The sequence below is a fragment of the Pteropus medius genome, unplaced genomic scaffold, assembly GCF_902729225.1.
Source record: "Pteropus medius unplaced genomic scaffold, Ma_sr-lr_union100, whole genome shotgun sequence".
In the NCBI taxonomy this organism is placed as follows: domain Eukaryota; kingdom Metazoa; phylum Chordata; class Mammalia; order Chiroptera; family Pteropodidae; genus Pteropus; species Pteropus medius.
In genome coordinates, this window is record NW_024340698.1 from 2,497,203 (window position 1) to 2,521,784 (window position 24,582).

General features: G+C 39.6%; 1 protein-coding gene across 4 annotated transcripts in view; it reads left to right on the forward strand.

Moving 5' to 3' along the window:
* The first annotated feature begins 3,526 nt into the window (after nucleotides 1-3,526).
* ATP11C (ATPase phospholipid transporting 11C (ATP11C blood group)) overlaps nucleotides 3,527-24,582 on the forward strand; it is a 158,658-nt gene continuing 137,602 nt past the window's right edge. For all 4 annotated transcript variants that reach the window (XM_039874769.1, XM_039874774.1, XM_039874777.1 and 1 more), the window contains exon 1: nucleotides 3,527-4,498. In XM_039874769.1, coding sequence (XP_039730703.1) covers nucleotides 4,472-4,498 — 27 coding nt within the window. In that variant the 5' untranslated portion in view covers nucleotides 3,527-4,471. The remainder of the gene's footprint in view (nucleotides 4,499-24,582) is intronic.

Genomic DNA, 24,582 nt, shown 5'->3' on the forward strand with positions numbered 1-24,582 from the left:
ATAAAATACCCCCATCTTTTTAACAGTCCGTTCTAGAACCATGCATGCCTTTGATATCATAATTACTAGAATATACCAACTTCTCTTTTTTGAAAAGCAAAGCAACATTAGAGCATCCATAATCCCCGTGGATTTCCACTGTTCTCCATGATTACTAACCTCATTTATCAGTACCCTCAATGTAATTAATATGGGCTGTTTGGAGCACTATAACAGAGAGCCCTGATCTCATCTGACAAAGTAGCATTTAAGCTAAGATCTGAAAGATGAATAGCAAAGGCTGTGTGAAAGCATTCCAGCAGAGATGGTTGTGTGTGCAAAAGCTGTCAGGAGAGAAGGAGCTTTGGGAACTCAAGAGATGAAAGGTGTCCAGTAGGGTGGAGCTTGGTGAGTGAGGGGGAGAACAGGCTCATCTGAGGCCATAGAAGAAGGCAGGGGTCAGAGAATTCAGGGCATTGTAGATGATGGTAGAGCAAGATTTGGGACATCCTAATAGCAATGAGGAGCTACTGAATAGTCATAAGCAGGGCAGTGATTTGATCTGATTTACCTTCCAAAGAGTTCTATAGTTGCATTATGAAGAATGAATTGGAGAGGGCCAATAGTTAGGAAAATATGGGTAAAATTAGTCTTAAATAACATTAAGGCCAGCCTTGGAAGGGAGAAAAAAATTTCAAGGGGCAAATGGTAGTCTTAGCGGGTATGTTTGAAAGCTCAGCAGAGAAAGTTGAATTTCTTTAACTTGCTGATGGCAGTGATTTAGATGCTGATATAACAGCTTCAATTTTTCTTCTTCCTTTTTTTAGTATTAAATGGAGGAAGTGATTCCTTCTTACCATTTTCTTCCTGCTGGATCCCCGAATTGCTCATCAACTGACTGATTCCAGAAGCAGTTTGATCCTCTCCTTTGCAATTGTGGACTGCATCCAGTGTCCTAGAAGTTGTTCCACCCATTTGCCATGGTGAGATTTCTGAGAGATTGAGGTAGAGGAAGGAAAGAACAAGGGGGTCAATATAGAAGGAGGGCTTATGAGGGACTTGCACAGAAATGGGGCAACAGAATTAAAAATAGCTAAGGAAGAACACTTTCCTTTTCTTTTATCCAACAGTAAACATTATATCTAGTCAAAATGTAATAAGGACGGAGGACTGCTTCCTCGCAATTCCTGCCTACAGGAAACTGGGGCTTCTGCTGCAGTCAGCTGATACACCACAAGAGTTGGTGTTATATACCATGGCTTCTGACAGTTTAGACTGGTGGGAGTTAGTTTTTGCAGTTCTGTTTATGGAGTTGGCCCAATGAAAATGCAGGCTGATGGTCTGCTTTTCATAGTCATTGACACGAGCTTTCTACAACACCTGGGTTTTCTTTAGAAACTGTGAAGAGGCACTGAAAATAACAAAAACAATTTCTTCTTGTCTTAAAAAAACTCACAAAGGAAAGTAACTCTAGAGGACTTGTGTGAGAGGAACTCTAATTTCAGGTTGAGTTTGGATATGGAAAAAAATTACCTTGCAGTAAATTTCATGTTTTGCTGAGCATATTCTGATTTGTGTGGAATTGCATTTTTATAGTCAAGCAGATTAGTCTGGACCCATGAGTGTAGGTGGTGTGATGAAATTAGGAGGACATAGAGATAGTGTAATTATAATAACATAAAATATGGCAAACAATACTGCTATATCTCGCTTTGCTTTTAGCTAGGCAACATGGCAATGGCATGTGAGATAATACTCAATAATGTGTGAGAGAACACTGTAAAACAATTTCCAGTTCTCTCATTTTTTCAAGTCAACCTGTTTGAATTCATAAGCAAAGTACGTCTCCATTTGTTTAACAAAATTGCATACAAAAAGATATCACTGTTTACTAGTAAGCACTTGCATCCCCAAATATCTAAATCCATTTTCTACACGTATTTTATTGATAAGGATGCATTTTATTGATAAGCATCCTAGACTTATGCCTAGAACAAATGATAATAAGCTCTTCCACTCCCAAATTCCAGTATCTAGAACAGGGCCTGCTATCTAGTAGGTGTTCAACAAAGAATTAGTAAGTTAAATTATATTAGTTGCTGTGTTCAATAAAAAGCCAGAAAATAAACTGTACTTGAAAATAAATTTCTGAAATAGTAGACAGCAAAAGCTTAGATCCATTTTGCAATAAAAATACCCTAATATCTGATTTATATATAACTAATCTCAAAAATCATTAGGTATAGCCTCAAGTGTGAGCAATTAGACGGAACTACAATAGGGAAAGAACTAGAAACGTACCATTTTACTTCTTGGCGATTAGGACAGTTTGGGAACATACTTTAAGTCTCCTGCTTTTGTACTTCATTGGGGATGGGCTACTCACTCACAGCATCAAGTTCAAATTTCATAGGGTGTTTCTGAAGATCCTTTTGGGGTTTAGTTCATTCAGGCCGCTCCCACCCACACATCCTGGGTGTCCGCCCAAGCGGCGTGCTCTTTCTTGGCTTGTCCTGCACTTTCTCATCGACCTCTGCCTCCACTCTGGACTTTGCCCACTGGACTCTTTTGTCAGCTCCTGTAAAGTCTTCTCACATTTTAAGGTCCAGTTTAACCTTCAGCGCATTCAGGAAAGCTTCCCAAACCCCCTTTTCAGATGCAATATCGCTCCCCTCGATTTTTTGAACCTCTACTCCAGCAGCCATTACTTTCTAACGCGTTGTTTCTGTATGCGGGTATTCCAGATACCCGTATTAGGCTGCGGCCACCCTGTTCGGGAGGTCTTTTAAGCAGTCGCTACGTCCAGCCCCTAGCACGGGGCCTGGTACAAAGAAAATGCCCAGTAAAGATTTGAAGTGAGTTGGAACCCCTGAGGGGAAAAGGAGAAGAGCCTGTGGTTAGTAGTAAAGGCCCTTCACGACCTAAGGGGAGTCCCGTGATGTAGCTGGACACTGTCCCCAGCTCTAGACTGGCAGAATTTGGGGCAGCTGAAAGTTCTGATAAATGTCTTTGAACTCCCTTTATTTAGTTCTCCCTTACTTTCACGGAGGAATGCGAAAGTTCTTCAACAGCCTCGCGGGAAGCCGTAAAGGGCGGTGCAAACTGGGTGAGGTGGAGGTTGGGATGCCCAGTCTCTTGGCAAGTCTAGACTGAACTTTCATATTTCATTCTTAATCTTTCGCAAATTCCAGTTATAAACTAGGGGCCAGACCATGTAGACGGTTTCACAATGTTCGCGCCCTAGGAAAGGCTGCCAGCATTCAGGGCTTTACTTTATTTATCGCTCTCGCATTTCCTACCACAGGGAATCTACCGAGCACTCCTGGCCTTCACATCTGGTGTTAACAACTACGGTTCAGCCCGGCGGTCTCGGCCGCTTCCTCCTTCAACCCTCTGGGCAAACCCTATACGAGCGAACGGGGGAGCTCCCGGCCCACAGTACAAGGCGGAATCTGGGCACGATTGGACTACAACTCCCAGGTTGCTCCGGGAGAAGTGCGGGGGGAGGGGTGGGGTTTGAGATTAGGCGGCGGGTGGCAGGGAAATCCCGCCCCGCTGCGCAGCAGCAAAGACACAAAGCCTGACTTTACAACCTCATAGAGAAAGTGGAAGTAAGACGGCTTAGGTGGGAGGCAGGAAGAAAAAAAGAACCAGTGGAAGGACAGACACGTAGGTGGGAGGAGGTGATGGTAGCGGGGAGACCTGCGCCTTTCCAGATGAGGAGGGGGCGGCTTTCATAACTAGTGCCCCGCCCCGCCCGCGCCGATCGTCTCCACAGTGCCCTGCCGTCTTCGCTCAGAGCCTGGCTGCCTCGTGGGCTCCGGGCGGGCCGATAGGCGGCACTGTGGTTCCCTAGACCCGGTGCGGGACGAAAGCGCGGGGCGGCGCGGCCGCCGCGGACCGCGGAGGGGCCGCAAGCGAAGAGGCTCCGCGGAAGAGTTAGGGCCGGGGCAGGGGAGGCTGTGACTCTCGACCCGGCCAGGGGAGTAGTGCCGGGCTGAGGTTTGGTGAGGCGCGGGGTGAATCGGAGAGTCCCCCCGTTCCCCGAGTGGGGCGGAAACACGCGGGCTGACCAGCGGAGAGGGCGGACGGTGGCACCGTGAGGGGGAAGAGTGCAGACCGCGGGGGGCCAAGCCCGGCCCTGGAGGAGAAATAGGGACGCCCCTTCCCCGCAGGAGGAGCCTAGAGCTCCTCCGCCTTCCCTCCCCCGCGCGTCGGGTTCGCCTTCTCGTTGGGCTGTGGCGACGCGGCGGTTCCGGGGCCAGATAAGGGGGAGCGACGGGGTCGCCGCCCCTAGGACGGGCGGGCCGTGAGGGAGGCGGGGCGGGGGCAGAACGCAGAGCCGAGGAGGGCGGCGGCGTAGGGCGGGTGGCGGGGCAGCCTGCCTCTCGTGCGCTTCGCGCCGCCGGCCCACGCCGCAGTGTGTTCTGTGGACGGCACCTTCCCAGACAGCCCGGCAGAGCCCAGCTCGGCGCCCCCAGCCTTGGACGCGATGTACCGCCGGAGCTTTCATCGCTTTGTAAGTATAGTCGCTGCGGCTCCAGGCGGGCTGGTTCGCCGGCTCGTCAGCCCCTCCTCTGGGTCCCTCTGAACAGTTTTCTGAGGAGATAAGTGCATCTGTGGGAGACACCACCACCACCCCCTTCCCTGAAACACGCTGTCCCGGCGTCCAGGGTGGGGAGGCAGGTAAGGCTCTCAGAGCCCCCCACCCCGGACAATTTAAGTAGAGCTTCCCGAGGCCGTTACAAACTCCGCCTCAGACGAGGGGCCGCCTCGGGCTGAATGGCGGACAGACCCAGGGGCCCCTCGGTTTGCCAATTAGTCGAAGATGGCGTTTTATTATCAGGGAGGTAGCTTTCTTTTGTTTCCTCAGCCGCGAGCACGTGGAGGTAAACGTAGACCTGTCTCCGTGGCCCAAAAAAGAGACCCGGGGGGCTGAGGGGGCCGGAGGCGAGGGCAGAACTCAGCCTTGCCTGGGGCGCGGGAGGCCGGCTGAAGACCGGAGGCCGTGCAAACTTCGGAGATCCAGTCTAAAAAGCTCACCTTTAGGGAGGGGCTGATAAAAGCTTGGGTAATTGTCAGGATGGGCTGGATGGATGTGGAGACGCCAGGAGGCGGTACTGGCGCTGTTGAGCGCCGCGTCTGAAGCCTCGCGGAGCACTAACGCCCCATACATTAAACCCCTGGGAGAAGGCAGGCTGCGGCTGGACTCCTGTGCTCACGTTTACCCCCTTCCAAGTCGCCAGAACGAGGAATGTCTTTCCATGGGAGTTGAGCATAGCGAAAAGCGATTTCTGCCTGTTGACTTTTTTGAGTAACCTGTTTTACTCCTAGAGGGTACATTAAAAATGGAGCAAAACAGGGACCATGACTTATGTGTTGCTATTTGTAGTAACTTTCTTAATTGCAAGATGAGGTGGCGGGAATAGGATTTTATTTCTGCCGATTTTTCTGTCGTTAGGAAAAATGGTTGATTGTTGTGCCGTGCCCCTGAACTCCTTACCGTATAGGTTTGAGAACTTGTCGATTTGGTTCTTTTAATGCGATTATTCTTAATCAAAGCATCGCTGACATTTTCATGCGGCGCATGATTTTGCTCTCTTTTTGTTTTCTGCATTGGAAACTGTCACAAATGTACCCTGGCTAAAAGAAAATTGTACATTCCTTCTTCAGGATGTTATTATCATAAGAGTGCTACATTAATGTTTTCCTAAATGTTTACCTTATGCAGAAACATGTCTTATGAAATTGGAGCAGATTACCTGTGGCACAGCATTACAGATTGTACCTATCAAGGATCTTGAAATCCATAGGAATTGTCTTGTACTGGATGCTTTGCTAAAGCATGTGACTAAAATTGGTTTCTCACATTTAACCTGAGAAGGTATAAGAGCATTGTACTTCGTAATTCTATTTCACATAGATTCTTGTGATTTTGGAGTGTTGTTTGGGGGTGACAAAAAGGGAAAGGTGACAAAGAGCTAATTGTAATATTTGGGAAAATGATAATCTTTTCACATGGCACTCTTGTGATGGAAAACAAAACTGGACTCCGGTTCGTAATAAATTCATTAGCTCAAAATTAAGATATTGACATCCTTGTTTTTTTTTTAAGGATTTGAACATTTGAAACCAAACAACCCAGATATCGGTCTTTTAAAAGCCCCATTTGCTTTTCTTTTGCTAAGAGTGATCTGCATTGTATGAGTATAGTAATTAAGCATTGCTGGCCCGGGACGCCAGGACATAGCAGTAGAATTTGTAGCCGTTCTTGAATTGAGGTGCCAGCCTTCAGGTTTGAGGCTAGTACTTTGCATCCCAGACCAAGATCTCTGCAGAGGATCACTTAAGCTCACAGTGAAATGAGCTTTGACCTCATTGTTTTAACTGGAATACCCAACTGCTCACATTTTCCTGAGCAACCATGACTATGGTAAGTCTCAGGAACTTGTACCAGTGCAGTAAACTGGAAGGTGCTCAGGAGTTGTATCAGCCCTAGATCTAAGGCAAGGAATTAATCTGCAAACCATTGGATTGAATGTGAAACATGCTATGGAATACTCATTGCTAAAATATGACTTCAAAATTTGCAAGGGGGGGGCAGATTTTATCTCCCTAGATCTGTAAGCCACATGTCCTCATATAATTGGCCTGGTAGGGATTTGAGGAGGCACTTCCATTTAAATCACTAGAAGGCTACCATTCATTTAAGATTTAGGTTGGACTTTTGAGATTTGCACAGCAGTGTAGGTATAGTCCAGTTGTGTGCCGTTTTATGATTGCTTTTATATTTCAGAGACAGGGCTATGAATTATTACCAAAATTAAGTGGGTTTTTTTGTGTACCTAAAGTCTGAAATTGACTTTGAATGTGAAATAAATTACAATGGTGGTGGTGTTTGTCACTGAAAACTAGATGCTACATGTTAGGACAGGGCTTTACATTTTAAACCTGACATGGCAAGTAAATGTCTCTTGGGAGCATCATCATCTGTGGCTTAGTAATGTTTGCTGAATGGTTTTAAAAAGGCCACTTATTTCCCCAGGATCTCCAATTTCAAGCTCAAAGAAATAGTGATTCATTGTATATTTTAAAGACATGGCCTTGACGTCTTTGCCATTAATAATTGCCTTCTTTCCCTTCTGAAGAATTATGATTTCCCTTTTGACAGTTTTGAAGTAGAAAGAAATTGGTGGATTTGGTGTAGGATTTTAGGATTTAGGCATGTAAGGGGTGTCTTAAAAGGTTTGAGTTGGATGCCTTTGAGTATAATAAAAGCACTGCCTATTCCCAGTCAACATCTCCATTCTCCATAAATATAATAAATAAATAATAGCTTTGTCTATACAATTAATTTCCTTTAAAGATATGTTTAATTGGAAGTCTGGACTAGCTGAGACTTAGGGTCAGGGACTTTTATGTTATCTTGTCTTTTACTCTTCATAACGTTCTTAGTGATAGCAGTAGCATTTTCACGGGGATTTAAAGGTTTAACGAGAGTCTAAACAAGAATTTCCCCCTTTTTGACTTATTAAATTATTTCATGCTGAATGATGTGTAAAATGGGAAATCTATTTAGGAATGAATTACTGTTAAAATAAACATTATTATTTATTAAATAACCTGAAAACAAGTATTTATCTTCTTTTCCTGATCTGCCTCGTATGGATTAAGCAACATAAAACTCTGTATATCTTCTAAATAGCTTATATAAGGATTTATCATTTGCTCCTTCTGTTTATGATTATTACTCATAATTCAACCCTTTAGTGGGTAATATCGAGTACAAATCACGTACTTTCTAGTGCTCTTAATGAACTTTTAGCAGAGGTGAGATTCAGCAGGTGATGCTAGCCATTTCCATACTGCTACAGTTGTCCAAATGAGCTCCTTTCCTCACCCAGTTGACCCCCAGCAAGCTTCTGGGAGAACCATAACTAATCCTCCTGTGTCCGGATGCTATGTGAAGAACTAGTCCATGAGTGAATTCACGTACTGAGTGACAGAAAGAAATCAAGGCTGACTGCTTGTCTAACATGGTTGATTAGTTCTCCCAAAGAGGGTGAAAACATGGGACACAAAATAAAAATACTGTTTTTTCATAGAGGCAGTGGAATTTCCTGTACATCTGTAATGCTTTATACGGATTAAGCTTTTGAGTCTGGAATTCTTGAGTTTGGGGATTATTTTCTGGTTTGGTGGAGGAAGCTTCTGGGCTTCCATATGTGAATTAGGTACTGTTTTCAAGTTTATTTCCGTTCACTTAACACTTAACCTTCTTGGCCTGGTATAAGGGTAGATCAGTAGTGAATGTAAAACAAACATGAGCACGATTGCAACTTATGTTAACACTACTGCAGTTTAATGATGAATGAATGCTCAGCACTGCAGATAAGAGTGTGGGATGCCCTATGCCAGCACGTTGGCAGATGGCCCAATTACTGCCGTGTATGGACAGATTGCTGGTTTGGCTGACTTCTTGATTTTCTGTGGTTTATAGATAATGTTGGACCATGGATATCCAGATTTAGGAGGTTAATCTGTATTTCTGAAATAGATTGTCATCAATTTTTTGCCCCATATTTAGTTAATAGATTATGGGGAAATTGGTCTACCCTATTAAAGCAAATGTTATTTGTGTGTGTGTGTGTGTGTGTGTGTGTGTGTGTGTGTGTATGTGTGTGTTTGAGGCTCCTCTTTTATATGTGTCTTAAAGTATGATGGTGTCTGTATTTTCCTAGTCTCTTCTTCACCTGGGTCTTCTTGGGAAAATGAGAATAGTTTTCTTAATAATGATCTTGCAGCTAGTATAGCCTCAAGTAAACAGTAGATGCTAAATAAATACTTGCTGAACTGTTTTGAATAAATACTTGCTGAACTGTTTTTTCAACTGTTTTGAACTGAATTGGTAACAGTCTGAGTCAGTAATAACAGTTGAAAAATGAACAGTTGAGTAAGCAGCTACCAAGAAGTTTATGCATTTCAGACTGGGCTACTCTTAAGTGCACAGCACTGAAAATAAGTTTTTTTCAGTGAACAAAGGGCCATACTATGTTTATTCTAAATGAGAAAAAAATATTTTTATGCCCATTTAAAAATCAGAAAAAGTTGAACATTTACTTAAGGCTGTTATCTCGATTGGCCAGAAATATTACCTTTAGCACCCTCCCCTTTCTTGCTCATTCGTAGAACTATGACATACTGTCCTCAACTTCTAAAATTGTAAGCAGGTTCATATTTTATTAATTTGTGCATAAGTTTATATTTTCTGTTGCCACCAGCACATCAAATCTTTTTTTTTGAAAACCAAAGCTACAGTGTTAACTCTCCAAGAGCTGTATATCTTTTGACTTTCCGTGGTAAGTGTTCATTATTTGGATTCAGGATACCACTTAGTATTTGGTGCTGGGAATGTAGTATACCAGCGGCCCCCAACCTTTTTGGCATCAGGGACTAGTGCCTGATGATCTGAGGTGGAGCTGAAGTGATGATGCTGGCACTGGGGAGCAGCTGCAAATACAGATGAAGCTTTGCTCACCTGCCCCTCACTTTCTGTTCAGCCCGGTTCCTAACAGGCCACAGGCTGGTACTGGTCCATGGCCCAGGGTTCGAGAACCCCTGTAGTATATTTTCTCTTCTGTTTGCATCCAGTTACCATCAGCTACCTGTAGTGACAAGGCAGAGCAAACCAGAGGAACTGAAGAGTTGGAGATATTTGGAAGCAATTTTGTTGTGAAAAGAGGCTCAACCTTGTTAAAAGAGATAGTGCAAATCCTAGCTCTGCCATTTACTATCCACCTTGGGAAAGTGGGCATTGTAGTTAATACACTCAAAAGTATTTCTCAAAATATGGTCCTTGGACTACTTGCATGAGAATCATCTGGGTTGCTTATTATAAATACAGGTTCCTGGGCCTCAAACCTACTTAATCCAAGTCTTAGGTGATAGGTCTCAGGAAATTGCATTTCCAGCAAGCACTTTAGATGGTTCTTCGGTTCACTAAAATTTGAGAACGCCCATATACAATAAACATTGCAATATTTATTTTCCTTGTACACTGTTCACCTCTCTGAACTTTATAGAATGAACAGAATAATACCTACTTCTCAGGTTCATTGGAAAGATGTTTGGGAGACTACTCAACACTACCAGTTGTATCCCCATGGTTTACTGACAGAACTCACAGGACTCAGCATATAGTTGCACTCACAGCCATGATTTATTACAGCAAAAAGATAGAAAGCAAAATCAGCAAAGGGAAAATGTGCATGGGCCCAAGTTGGGAGGAAACCAGGTATGTCTTCCAACAGTCCTGTCCCACTGGAGTAACACAGATTGTGCTTAATTCTTCCATCAATGAGTGACAACTTGTATGACATGCTTTCTACCAGGGAAGCTCATCAGAGACTTAGTGCCCAGGGTTTTTATTGGAAGTTGGTTACATAGACACCCTATACCTGTTATGACCCAAAATTCTAGACTCCACAAAGGAAAACAGGTATTTAGCTTAAACCACATTGTTTGCACAAACAGTTTAGGCACAGCAAGCTACTCTTACCAGAGACATGGGAACCTTCCAGAAATCCAAGTCCCCAGACATCAGGGTACCAACCTTGCAAACAAAGGTTTTTAAGAATAGCAGTCTCAGGCCTGCTATGTTAACACTCTCCTACACACTGTTTTGAAACATTGATATTTTTCAATGAGGGGAAATGACTTGCCTATCGTCATTAAGCTAACCAGCAAAGCTGAGACTGAGACCTCTAGCAATCACCATCTCCAATTCATTGCTGCACACAACAATGCTTCTGGATTACGGGTCATTTCTTTTCATATTGTTGAATGCATTCACTATTTGTCACTTGCAAGCAGAAGAGCAGCCTGCCTTTTAATATTGCCTGCCGATGGTAAACTGATGCACCCAGTAGGGGAGCCATGAAGTATTGATGTTTCTGCCAGTTTAGCGTCAACACTTGCTGGTTTCCTCTTTGGAGCATCACCAAGTTCGTGGATTTTAATTTTTTGACTTTTGGACTTTTATTATTGTCCCCACCCATCCTTGTTCCATCTATTTACCCGTAGTCCCAACACATTTGCATTATTACTTCATCCTACTTTGTACTTGGCTAGCTGTTAGCTCATAGGTAGCCGATTTAAATTCTTTTGGGTAACATAATTCCAAAGAGCAGGTGTCAAGGATGACTATATAGGAAAAAGTACCAAAAGAAAAAAAATATGAAATTCTTGGATTAACAAATGGATTTTATAGCAATATTTATAAATATTGTTTTGTTCTAGGATTTTGTTTTGTTTTGTTTTATAGTCATGGAAAACCCCAAGGGTATCTCTCTGGTTATTAAGTGCAAGCTCCATTTTTCACTATTATCTAACAGGGAAACTAGTAATTCTTTTATGATTTGGACAAGAATAAATCAGGAAATCATACTGGAAGATGCAGTAATCCTACAAATGAACAAGGAGCAAAAACCAAGAGGGAACTGTTACAAATAAGTAACAGCTCAGTACGGCAGATTATGTAAGCTACACCTGTTGTCTAAGCAGTTGGGATGTTCTTTAAGCTTCACAATTAATGTAGTTTGCACTACTATGGATTAAGGGATCTATAGTATAATTCATAATTTGGCTTCTTTTCTGAAAACATTCGTATGGATCACAAGCTTCCTTTGAATACTCATGCCTTACTTGGTGCTATAGAGGTATGTAAGGCACAGCCCTGCTCTCCAGTAGCTTGCAGTCATTAGACAGCACAACTCACAGGATCAACCTCCTCATGAAGGAACAGGTAATCAGCGCTGTTCTTTTGAAGGCACACACAGTAAGTGCAGCAGATATTCAGAAGAGGGCACTGACTCTTACTCTGGCCCTATTGGCTGGGGAGGGGATTTATAGAGAAGGTAGCATGTGAACTGAGTGGTAGGGAACCCACAGGATTGAAGTTTATGGAATTTCAAAGAATGAACAACCTTATTATAGGAGGAGGCAATTACTCAAGCAATCAGATAGAGTTATTGCTTTTGCACTTAGAACAGGGGAACCAGTCAATTTAGAGGGCATAGGTTTCAACTCTAAATGCAGCAGAAATACCGAAACCTTGATCTTCAATGCCTTATGTTTGCTGTGGTGAAATTTAGACTTTAAAAAAGAGAGCACTAAAAATGAACATCAGGTGGCTTTCTGTCTCCACAATAGCTGTAGGAATCTTCCCATGAGTGCTTTCTGAAATCCATGACTCCAGTGATGGTGGTCCTCAATCTTATGATTTGGTGCGGGAAAAATAAGGCAGGAGCTGGGAAGAAATAAGCATTTGGGGTGCTATTTCATGATACTGCTTTATATAATATTAAATTACTGGTTATTTAGTTACCAGCTTATATAATGAGTGTACACTTATAGAAATCATTGCCAAATCCAGTGCCATGAAACTTTTCCTATGTTTTCTTCTAGTATTTTTTTTTTTTTATCATTTTAGGTCTTTCATTTAGGTCTTTAATCCATTTTGAATTGATTTTTCTGTATAGTGTAAGGTAAGGGTTCAGCTCCATTCTTTTCCATGTGGATATTTGGTTTTCCCAGTGCCACACGTTGAAAAGGCTCAGAAAGAGAGTGGCCTTGGAAACCTTGAAAAAGAACATTGGACCATCTACATAAGGGTTTATTTCTGGGCTTTCCATTTTATTCTACTGATCTATGTATCTGTCTTTATGGCAATACTATGTTATTTTCATTACTGTAGCTTTGGTAGTATGTTAAGAAATCAAAGTATGAAGCCTCCAACTTTGTTCTTTTTCAGGATTGTTTTGGTTATTCAGGGTCCCTTGAGATTCTGTGTGGATTTTAGGATGGATTTTTCTACTACTGCGAAAAATCTTCCTCACTTTTTGTGTTTTATTTGTCACAGGACCTTTGTATGTACCATTTCCCTTGTCTGGTAAATGTCTCTCTTATAGTCAGTTGCCTGTACTCTTACTCATCTCTCAGAGCTCAGCTTAATCGTCACTTCCCCAAGGAAGCTGTTCCTTATCCTTACCTCAGACATTGCCAGGTTCCCAGGTTCTTATAGTACTATGATCCTTTCCTTTGCATTCTTATCACAATTAGCTTTACATTTGCATATTGTTTGCTAACTTATTTAATCTCAAGCTTTCCTCTAGTAAGTTCCGTGAAGAACAGTGACCATTTTTGCTTATTACTGCGTTGCTAATGCCTCAGTGCCCGACATACAGTGTATGCTCAATAAATATTTGTTGCATGATTGAAATATAATTCTTATCTGTATTTCTCATCTTGTTTCCCATTTATAATCATACATGTTTGGAGCCTGTCTGAGAGATCAAATTGTTCAATCTTTAGACTTAACTTTTGTGTTCAGTTAAAAGAATTATTTTTGCTCATACTTTAGAAATGAAGCCATTTATTCCAGGCTCACATGCTGTGTTGTGTAACATATACAACACCATATATTTTTCATTATGTTTTTAGGTATTTAACATTCTCTGATATGGTTAATAACTTTTTATATTGAGCATTTAACTATATTATAATGAGCATCACTATTGTTGTATATACATTTATTTTCAACATTGACTTGAGAATTCGCTATTATACTTTGAAAGTACTCACTTCACTATAAATAACATGAAGTATTTACTTATTAAAAAGTATTTCTTATTTTGTCTTTTTGATAACTTTTTTCTACATATATTACAAATACTTGATTTTTTAAATTTAAAAAAAGTTATATAGAGGTCTAAGTACTTTTAATGTTATTTTTATGAGTTTTTTGCAGTTTTGCTGGTTACCAGATATTCAGAAATGATAGTGGTGTCTCATTTAAGCCCTTAATACAAGAGGATGGAAATAATCTATCATTTTATATGGATCAGAATTTGAAATGGGATTTGTCTGTGTGCAGAACTAATTATTCCAGTCAGTATCTTGGATTACTGATCCATGGTTTCATTGATATATTGCAGGTTTGTGGAATTGGTTTAGTTGTAAGTTGGCTTTGCCTTCTTACCATTATAATAATAGCTAACCGCAGAGTGGTAATTTCCTGTCACTGTTTTAAGTGCTTTACAAGCATTAGTTCATTATACACATTTGATTATGATATTTAGGTTCTCCAGAGAAACAGAACCAATAGCATGTGTGTTTTTATATGTGTGTGTTATATGCGTGTAATATATATACACACACACACATATATATATGTATAGAGATAGATATAAATACCTATTTAATATGCTTAATATTATTTATATGTGTACATATATATATATATATATATATATATATATATATATATATATAAATAAATTTCTTCTACATATCTGTAAAGAAACTTCTTATAAGGAATTGGCTCACATGATTATGGAGGTTGACAAGTTCCAAGATCTGCAGTCAGCAAGGTAGGGACCCAGGAAAGCCAATGGTATAGTTTCAGTCAGAGTGGGAAGGAAGGCCTGAGAACCTGGAGAGCTGATGATGTACTTTCAGTCTGAGGGCTAGCAGCAGGAACCAATGTTTCAGTTCAAGTCTGAAGGCAGGTTAAATTGATGTCTTAGCTCAAAAGCAGGAGGAATTCCCCTTTACTCAGAAGAAGGTCAGTATTTTTGTTCTCTTTAGGCCTTTAGCTGATTTGATGAGGTCTACTCACATTGTGGAGGGCAATCTGCATGCTCTAATTTACTCTGTTTACCTGTTCACATGTTAATCTCATCCAGAAATACCCTCACAGACATACCCAGAATGTTTGACCAAAATATCTGGGCACTATGTGGCCCACTAAGGATGATACATAAAGTTAACCATTATATTAGGTCCTAGGATCATGTGAAGACCCGTGAGCAAATCTAAAGTGTGTATAGACCAGGATTGGATGACCTTACCATAAATAACTATAGTTTGCTAGCCTTCTCATCTATAAGATGAAAGGTTTAGACTGCTACGTCGTCAGAAAGGCTCAGCAAGTCCTAGAACTTGTAAGGGATCATAGAGACCAACGGTCCCCAACCTTTTTGGCACCAGGGACCAGTGCTCTTATGAGAATCTAATGCCTGTTGATAGCTGAGGTGGTGAAGCTGGCGCTGGGGAGTGGCTGCAAATACAAATGAAGCTTCCCTCACCTGCCTGCCGCTCACCTTCTGCTATGTGGCCTGATTCCTAACAGGCCACAGATAGGTACCCATCCATGGCTGAAGGGTTAGGGACCCCTGGTAGAGACCGTTTAATCATACAGTCTCTTCATTTCACATTTGAGGAAACAGTCAGAGGGCAAGTGAATTGTCTAAGATTGTTCAGTGAATGGGAGTTCAGAAATATGGAATTCAAGATCAGCCGTGCACCCTATGTCTTCAGTTTCCTCTTCTGTGAATCATGAAGGTCCCTAGGTCATCTGTATTTAAGTTTTTTTTCCCAGCTTTATAATTTTGTACTATATGTTTAGGCTTAACAGTCTAGCAGTAAAATTTTTTGACTATTTCTATCAGGTTTTGTTGTTTTTTTTTTAAATTTGTTATTCTTCAGATCTCCATCTCTTGATTGGTCATTTGACTATATAATCTGCCCTAAACTTGTTTCCCCTTTAATAGTAATGAGTGTGAACTAAATTGTGTATGAATGGGAACAATGACAAACTTAAGTGGTGTTCGAGTTATTCATGGGCTTTTAATAGTGGTTGTGCTTTTTGGTTTTACACCAACCTGAATGATGGGAGGGGCCGCATGTGGACTCATTCCTTTGTTAGTACTATGTTCTAGACTTAAACCCAACTCCGATTATATTAACCTCTTAACTAACAGCTTTAATGGAGGAGAGCATTTTTGGTGATGCTACAATATGATGGGCAGGCTTCCTGGAGAGCATCACCACTGTCGTCTTTGTCAGTGGCCACCTGACATTATTTCTCAAAGACAGTTACTCATCTCTGCTCTAGAACACAGCTGCACAATGGTAGATAGAGAAGCAGCTCTTGGATTGGCTGAGTGACAGTTGCTAGGAGACAGTAGGGGGCAGTAAGTAGACAATTCATATGTATATATTTGAGAACCAATAGTATTGTGGAACAGAATTGGATGCTTGCTATGTTTTATTATAGCTAATGATTCAACCAGAGGATAATAGCTATAGCAAGGGAGTAGTTTGATGAAATGGAATTCTATAAATAAAATCTATTTTAAAAGTCATAATCATTTATTAACTTAGATTAGACCCTAGACTTTGATGAGAAGTATCAGTAGAATATGTATCCCTGTTTTAAAAAGTAAGGCAGTGCTATTAAAATATTCTTATGCAAGTTTAGACATATTACTTATCAAAGACACCAATGAAGGAAATGTCAAAAGCAAATACAATGAAACCAGGTCAGAAGACATATTACTGGATTTATTGACTCCATGTTTGGAATCAATAATTTAAGTTGTCATGAAATTCAGGTGGCATCAACAAATGTCTCTGGTTCCTAATATATACCTAGCATTGTGGAAGATTTTTGAAGTATGAGACTGAAAACTTATCTGTTAGGGTGCCCCCCACTAACCAGAAGTATAGCCTTAGGGAAATCACTTTCTTATTAAAACCTAATACTCAGTGCGTATAGAAGAATACATATAAAATTTAGGTATGATAATAAAATGAACACCCATGCATCTGCCACCTAACTTTAGAATTAAAACATTACCAATGTAATTCTACCTATGTGCTACTTCCTTATCTCACCTCTCTGCCTCCCCCAACCCTGTAACCATTAATTTTATTTCTGAGTCATTCTATTGCTTTAAAAAATAACTTTAACTCATGTGTGCAAGCCTAGATCATATATTAGTTTTCTTATTTTGAGCTTTATAGAAATAGTAGTTTTTTTTCTTACCCAACATTATATTCCTAAGATTCTTTATAAGAGTTTATGTAGCTATAGTTCATTCATTGTCTCTGCTGAATATTTCACTTTGAGAATATAAATTTATCTATTCTTCCGTTGATAGACATTTAGGTGGTTTGCAGATTTTTTTTTCTCTGTTATGAACAGAATATATGTCTTTTGGTATATATTTATAAAAAGGGTTTTCCCCTCTGTGTAGGTATTCATACGCACATACAAACACTCACACTCAGGCATATGTATAGGAAGACACACATATAATGACAGGTCTTGAAGTGTACAACTTTACAAGAGGAGGTGATATTGTTCTTCAAAGTGGTTTTACCAATATACATTCCCACTAACAATGTATGAGTTCCCATTGCTTCATATTTTTCAACCCTTGGTATTGTCTGACTTCTTACTTTTGCCAATTCTGTGATTACTAAAGAAGTTAAGCATCTTTGCATGTTTTGGGGCCAGTTATATTTCCCCTCTGAAATGCTTGTTCTGTCTTTTAACTATTTACTGTTGAGTTGTTTATCCTTCTCATACTGGTTTATAATTAATTATGAGTCCTTTTCATATTCAGAGTATTAATCTTTTGTTGGTTATATTTGTCGCAAGTATCTTAGTTTGTGGCTTGTCCTTTTACCTTTTTTTTTGGAGTCTTCTAAACAAATTATTAATTTTAATATAGCTAAAATTTTTGGTCTTTTTCTTAATGGTTAGTGCTTTTATATATCTTGTTTAAACAGTCCTTCCCTATGCCAGAGTTGGAAAGCTGGTCTCCTTTTTCTTTTTTCTAAAAGTGTTAAAGTTTAGCAAATTATTTTCTGAGCCTCATTTTCAGATCTATAAAATGCAGGAGTTGAACTAGGTGTTCTGTAACAACCTTTTACTCTTTGACATTATGACCTTAAAGTACACTGAAAATATGTGGAGATATTTTCAGAGATCGCAGTGTTCTTTTAGTAATCTCCCCCACCATGAAGTTTGGTATTTACTCCTACTTCTCTTTCATTTTCTCAGCCTCCTCTTCCTTCCTGTTTTTTTTTTTCCCAGAAAAGTAACCAGTTGAATTACGTAGCATTCTAGAGTTTCTATGTTGAAGCAGTGTTTTTTAATTGAAATTTGGATTGAGATAATTGTAGCTATGCAAGAAATAATAGAAGTCCTATATACACTTTATCTAGTTTCTTCCAATGGTAACATCTTGCAAAACTGTAGTATAATGTCACAACCAGAATATTGACATTGATAACATCCACTGATCAGATTTCTCCTGATATACTTGTACTCATTTGTGTTTGTGTGTATGCGTTTAGTTCTATGCAGTTTTATCCCATGTGTAGGTTTTATATATCTACCACCACAGACAAGATTCAGAAGGAAACGACATTTTTTAAAAACAGCATTTTTAAAAGTCTATGTCACTGAGTACCTCCAGAGTGTTCCAGAGTGCCCAGTTTGTCTGGTGCCCACAGTTCTAGAGGGTCACTTCAGATTACATAATCCAGAAGCATATTGATGGCCTGAAGCCTTGACCTGAGAGATAAGAGGAACTTTGGTCTTTGGGTCTGAGGTTCTGAGAGGACAGTTGGCATGTCCACAAAATATAATAATCATTTATTTGGAATTGTATATGCTCATACGAACCTGCATTTGAGACATCCTGGTAAAAGCTGCTGTTGGTCCATCCTACCAATAGCAGTCATTCAAATTCCACCTGATTGTTAGCAACTAAAAACTAGTAGTGGAAAGGAGGAATGATAATCCTTCTAAGAAAACAAAGGTATGCCAGAATATCCATCGGTTTATAGCTCTATAAATAGAAATTTACATTATCCTCAGATTGGTAGTCAAGGACATTTGAAGACTGCATTTATGGAGAGCTACATGTGCTTTAACTCATGTCTACCTCAAAATAATTTAAAAACACTCATCATCTTTAATGCAATCATTTATTCACTGCTTTATTGACTTCTTATGACTGGCCAAGCACTATGCTAAGCAATGGGGACCGAGTGGTGAACATAGTCAAGTGGTTTGCGTCCTTATGGGACTTATAATCTATTTACTGTTAAAAATAAGCCAAAAATTATAATTATTCATTTTTATAAGTTAAGAATAAAGAATAGAAACATAGCAGAAATAGAGTCTATTTTTGATAGGGTGGCCAGCAAGTTCCATCTGAGGAGATGATGTTTAAGCAGATAACTGAAGGACTACTTTTTTTTTCTTCAAAATTAAGGGACATTTTATTAATGTTGTTAAAAAGAAACAACAGACCCAAAATGGAGTCACTCTTGCTAAGCCCCACTAAGACTTAATTACCAATCTAATTGCAGTTAGGGATTCTCCCAGAAGTGGAATTTTAAACCAATCAGTCTGGAATTTCTTGGTTAGCACTGGTGAGATAATCTGCTGGATAAGACCCCCTGCCTTCCCCTAAGAGAAGGTGACTTTACCTGAAATAATCCACTTTTAAATTTCTTGTCTCAAACTTTTTCTGCCTTTAAAAATCTTGCATTTTGTATAACTCCTCTGAGTGCACTTCCAGTTGCTAGATGAGATGCTGCCCCATTCATTAATTGCTTAATAAGCCCAATTAGATCTTCAGATTTACTGAGTTGACTTTTTTTTCCAATTTAATTTTATTATTAGTTTCAAGTATACAGTACATTGGTTAGACATTTATATAGTTTCTGACTTTTGCTCTTTAACAGAGTCAAGGTCATGAAAGACAAACACTGAGGTGTTGTCCCACACTAAGAGACTAAGGAGACCTGACAGTTAAGTGGCGATGTGAAATCCTAGATTGGATCCTGGGTTAGAAAAAGAACATTAGTGAGACAGTTGGTGAAATCCAAATGACTTTTATAAATTAGATAACAGTATTATAGCAATGTTATTTCCATGATTTCAATTCTGGTACTCTTATTATGAAAAATATTAACATTTGGGGAATCTGGGTGAAAGTTTATGGGAGATCTTTATGTATATATTTATGTATTTGCAACTTTTTTGTTAGTCTTAAATTATTTCAAAAAGAAAAGTTAAGAAAATAAAAATAATTATTTATGATTGATTAAAAATAGAATTCAGTGAGGGACTGCTCCTACAAAGGGGGTTGGGAGTAGATAGTGGAACCAGCTTGTTCAAAGGCTCTTAGTTGAGCAAGAGCCAGGCACTTTGGGAAACTGAAATGAAGGTAAATGGAGCTGAAGGGCAAATGCAATGGAGGGAAGGGGAAGATGGCAGGGAAAGAAGTATAAGAACTTTTGGTGCACTGTCTTGGGAACAACTTGGATATTATGATCCGAACTTCTTTAAGCCACAAAGGCGATTTGGAGATATGGAAGAGTAACAGTGAAGTTGTCCATTTAATCAATTCACAAATATTTATCAAGTGTCCTACCATGTGTCAGGCACTGTTCTACTTGCTAGGGATGCACTGATAAGTAAAACAGACAAAAATCTCTGTCCCCATGGACCTTACATTTTAATGCAGGAGGGTGTTGTTAGGGTAGAAGGTAAACTGATATAACAAAGAACTCCAAAATACAGTGGCCAGGAAAGATGTTTGTCTTTGTGGCATGTAATAGCCCAGGGCAAGGAGCCAGCCTCTATCCCATGAGATTATTCAGAGTCCCAGGCTAGTGGAGCAGTTCTGCCTTCCTCAGCATTTGGTTTTCAAGTTCTAGCCAGCTAGAAGGAAAGAGGGGTCCAAGGCAAGCTTCTTTAGGAACATGACCAGGAAGTTTCATACATCAATATTACATATACCTTTGGAGAAATCAGTTAACGTGGTCCTCCCTAGCCACAAGAGATACAGGGAAGTGTCGTTTTTAGCTGAAAAGCCAGGTAGGTGCTCAAGAAGAAAGGATGAACAGATTTTGGCAGACAACCAGTAGACAGGGAGACAGACAACAAACAAGATAAATAATTGGAATATCTTCTATGCTAGTGATAAAGGGAAAATAAGGCAAGGAAGGAGGATAGGAAGTATCAGGTGATGAAGGTTGCAATTTTTCATAAGATGACAAAGGAAGGGCTCCCTGAAAAGGTGCCATGTGAATAAAGCCTTGAATGAAGTCTGTGAGCAAGAAATGCCCTTCTGAGTTGTTAGGAGGCCTACCATTATGCAGAGTCGGTTTTCACATGCTTGAATCTTAGATCTTGTCTGAAGGTATTTGGTTAGTGGAATGGTACCATTATGCCACAGTTTCATTTAGAGCAAGCAGTACTAGAAGGCCTTAAACAATGAATACTGGGTTGATGAATTATAATGCTGTAACCTGGACTGAGGCATCTTTCTGAGAGATTTTGGACTGAAAGATTTTCTCTTGACTCTTTGATAGTTGATAAGCTTAGCTCCCTAAGAGGGGAGGAACTAAGATTCTTCTGCAACTCTCAGTTCAGAGTGTTGCACATTCTTGTTTTATAGTTTTGTTGTTTTTGTTTTTTTTCTCTCAGGGAGTTGATTTTTTTCTAAGGATGGGCATTATTTCTGATCTGAGTCTGCTATAGAACTCTGGTTAATTTCAGTCAGCTGTTTTAAGGATGTAGCAACATAAAAAAAGAAGTATTTTCATGTTCACTCATGGTCATCTAAATCTTGCTTAGTTTGGCCTTCCAATTACAACAAGCAATACTTTCTAGCCCTTCACTATTTTCTTTAATTATATTTGAGTGCTGCTTTAAGTATATTTCAATGTAAAATACATAATCACCTTTTTCTACTCCTGCATCACTTTTTTTTTTCCCTAAGGACAACTCCTTTGCTTAATAGGGAAAAAAAGAAGTGGATTTTCTGCCAATTTTTTCTCTAATGCCCTTTCCCACATTCAACACCACTGGGTTTGGATACGTAGATTGTCTCTGGGATTTTTTATTGTTGTAGTAATCATTGTCTTTCATTAGAGAACTTACAGTTTATAAAGGAGGATACGATACATAGATATATAACAATACAAGGCAGAAGGTGATAAGTGCCATGAAATAGATAAAAATAAAATTGTTCTTATAGTTCACAGACTGCAGAATATGATGAATAACTCTGTCAGTCTTTGCTTCCACAACTGTGAAAGGAGACAATAAGGTTAACTTTGAGCTTAATATATAATGCTCTCAAAAAGAATTTTCCTTTCTTGGAAAAGGGAAGCATTTGATTTGTCATCCTACTGTTTAAGTATTTTTGTGAATCTATCCTTTTGAAAGTGCTGATAAGATACATTTTTTGCCTCTCATGCTACACCACAGAGAAAAACTCAAGTCTGACCGGAAAAGCATCAGTGGTCACTTCACAACATTTTACAGTCTTGGAAGTTACCCTTGAATTTTTCTTCCTGTCGCTCAGTCCACCTTAACCAGTCTTTCACCAAATCCTGAAGATTATGCTTTTTGAATATTTTTTGGATCCATTCTTAATCCATCTCTGCAAAGCTGCTAGACCGATTTTTTAAAAACATACATTAATTTAAGTCAGCTTCATGCTAAGACACCCTAGTGGTTTCCCTCACAGTGAAAGTAGGGTTTAAACTCCTTACCATGCCTACCAGCTCTGCCTGCCTGTGCATCAACATCTACTACTGCCTCTTGTCTTGTACACTGCAATTCCACTGGTTCCACCTTCCTACTGCACATTGCTCCCACTGTATGGAAGCCTGTCCCCAAGGACCCCATTTCTATTCCTCCAAAACTAAGCTCAAGCACCACTTCCTTAAGGAAGCCTTCCGTTCACCCCTACTCAGGTCAGACCACCCAGTCTCACAGGGTCTCATAGTACCTTTTACTTCTCTTACATAGGTCTTTTTGTAATTATAATTAATTATCCATCTTGGAACTAATTATTAGTTGCCTCCCCTTCTAGAACAAGATTTAAAGACCAGCGCTTTTATGTATTTACTGCTCTATACTCAGATCTAGTATCTAGTATGGTGCAGGGCACTGGAATCAATGCTCAAAAAAAATACTTGTTGCTAAAGAAAAAGCAGAAATTTCCCAAATCATGTAAATTTGGGTTTGGTATGATTTTTTTTTTATGTTGTTGGAATGTTACAAAAGACAAGTATCAAAGACAAGTATCTTCAATACCTGGGAGCTATTAAAAACATACTTCTCTGGCCTCTGATTCAGACCTGTTGCATCAGCAACTCTGGAGGTGAGGTCTGGCACTCTGTTGTACCAGACCAACCAGGTGATGCTGATGCGTAATGTGTGAAAACCAGTGTTCTATAAAAATATTGACTGAGGGTTAACTCGGGCTAAGTAAAGCGTGAACTTCATTTTAAATCCACTTTCTTTTTTTTTTTTTTCCCAGAGACTCATAACATAATTTATTTACTACTATAGGGTACAAGATACCCTGTGGTAGCTCTTATGCGCAGATTCCTCACCCAGACATGCTGGTGTGCAGTTTGGGTGTTTTCTGTTGAGTTTTAGATGTTCAGCTTATTGTTGTTTCAAGGGGAGAGATCTGGGGACGTCTCTCACTCTGCCATGTTTCTGACATCACTCCCTAAACCCAATTTCAAAATTAAGTACATTGTTTCTGACCAACAGTGGGTAATAAACTACTATTCAGTCTCTCCCCTCCTTCCTTTTTTATCATTTGATGTCTTCAGATGTCAACTGAAATGTAAGCAAGGTCTGCTTGATTAGTCAACCAACTTTAAAAATTACATAGCACTTTCAGCCTTTATCCCACTGAATCTAACTTTTATCTACTTCCATCCAAACCCAGGAAATGATTATAAAACTGATAATGCCCATGATTCCAGGGTTAGAGCACTTTGTTTTTTAATTTTTTAAATGTTTATTATACAGAGTCAAAACTATTTTTTGCTAAAGCTTAAGTTGTTGTCGTTTCTAGATTTATATCTAAAGCATTTGAAGCATTACTGAGGTTTGGATGCACATAATTTTTGCTATCTTTGGATTCCAGGGCTGTGCTATACCATCACTCTGTTTTTGCTGATTGACTACATTATTAAAGGTCACTCATCCTCAGTTTTGCCATTGACTTTACATTTGCTCCATGTTTGATTCAAGGACACTTTTGACAAAACCATTCCCTCCTCATGACTATTAGGTGATCCATAGGAAATTAATTGCAGGTTTCTTTCTCACACAACAGATGCCCAAGTTTCATTGATTCTCTTATACCTGTTTAGAAGCACAGAATTTGAGTGGAGAAGGGAGGTATCCAAGAAACAAATTTTAAATATTTTTAAAAACTTTTTAGAGTATTTTTCGATTTACAAAAAAGTTGCAAAGATAGCACAATAAGTTTTCATATGCCCCACATGCAGTTTCCCATATTATTAACATCTTGCACTAATAATGTACATTTGTCACAATCAGTGAACCAATATTGATACATTATTATTAATTACAGCCCATACTTTGTTTGGATTTCCTCATGTTCCCATTAATGTAATTTTCCTATTCTAGGATCCTATCCAAGATAACACATCACATTTAGTTATCATATCTCCTTGGACTCCTTGGCTGTGACAGGTTCTCAAACTTTCCTTATTTTAAATGATGTTGACAGTTTTGAGAAGTACTGGTCAGGTGTCTTGTAGAATGTCCCTCAGTTGAGATTTCTCTGTTTTTTTCTTTTTCCATGATTAGACTGAGGCTATTGAGTTTTGGGAGGAAGACTGGAGTGGTGAAGTGCCATTTTTACCACACCACATTAAGAGTGCATATTATCA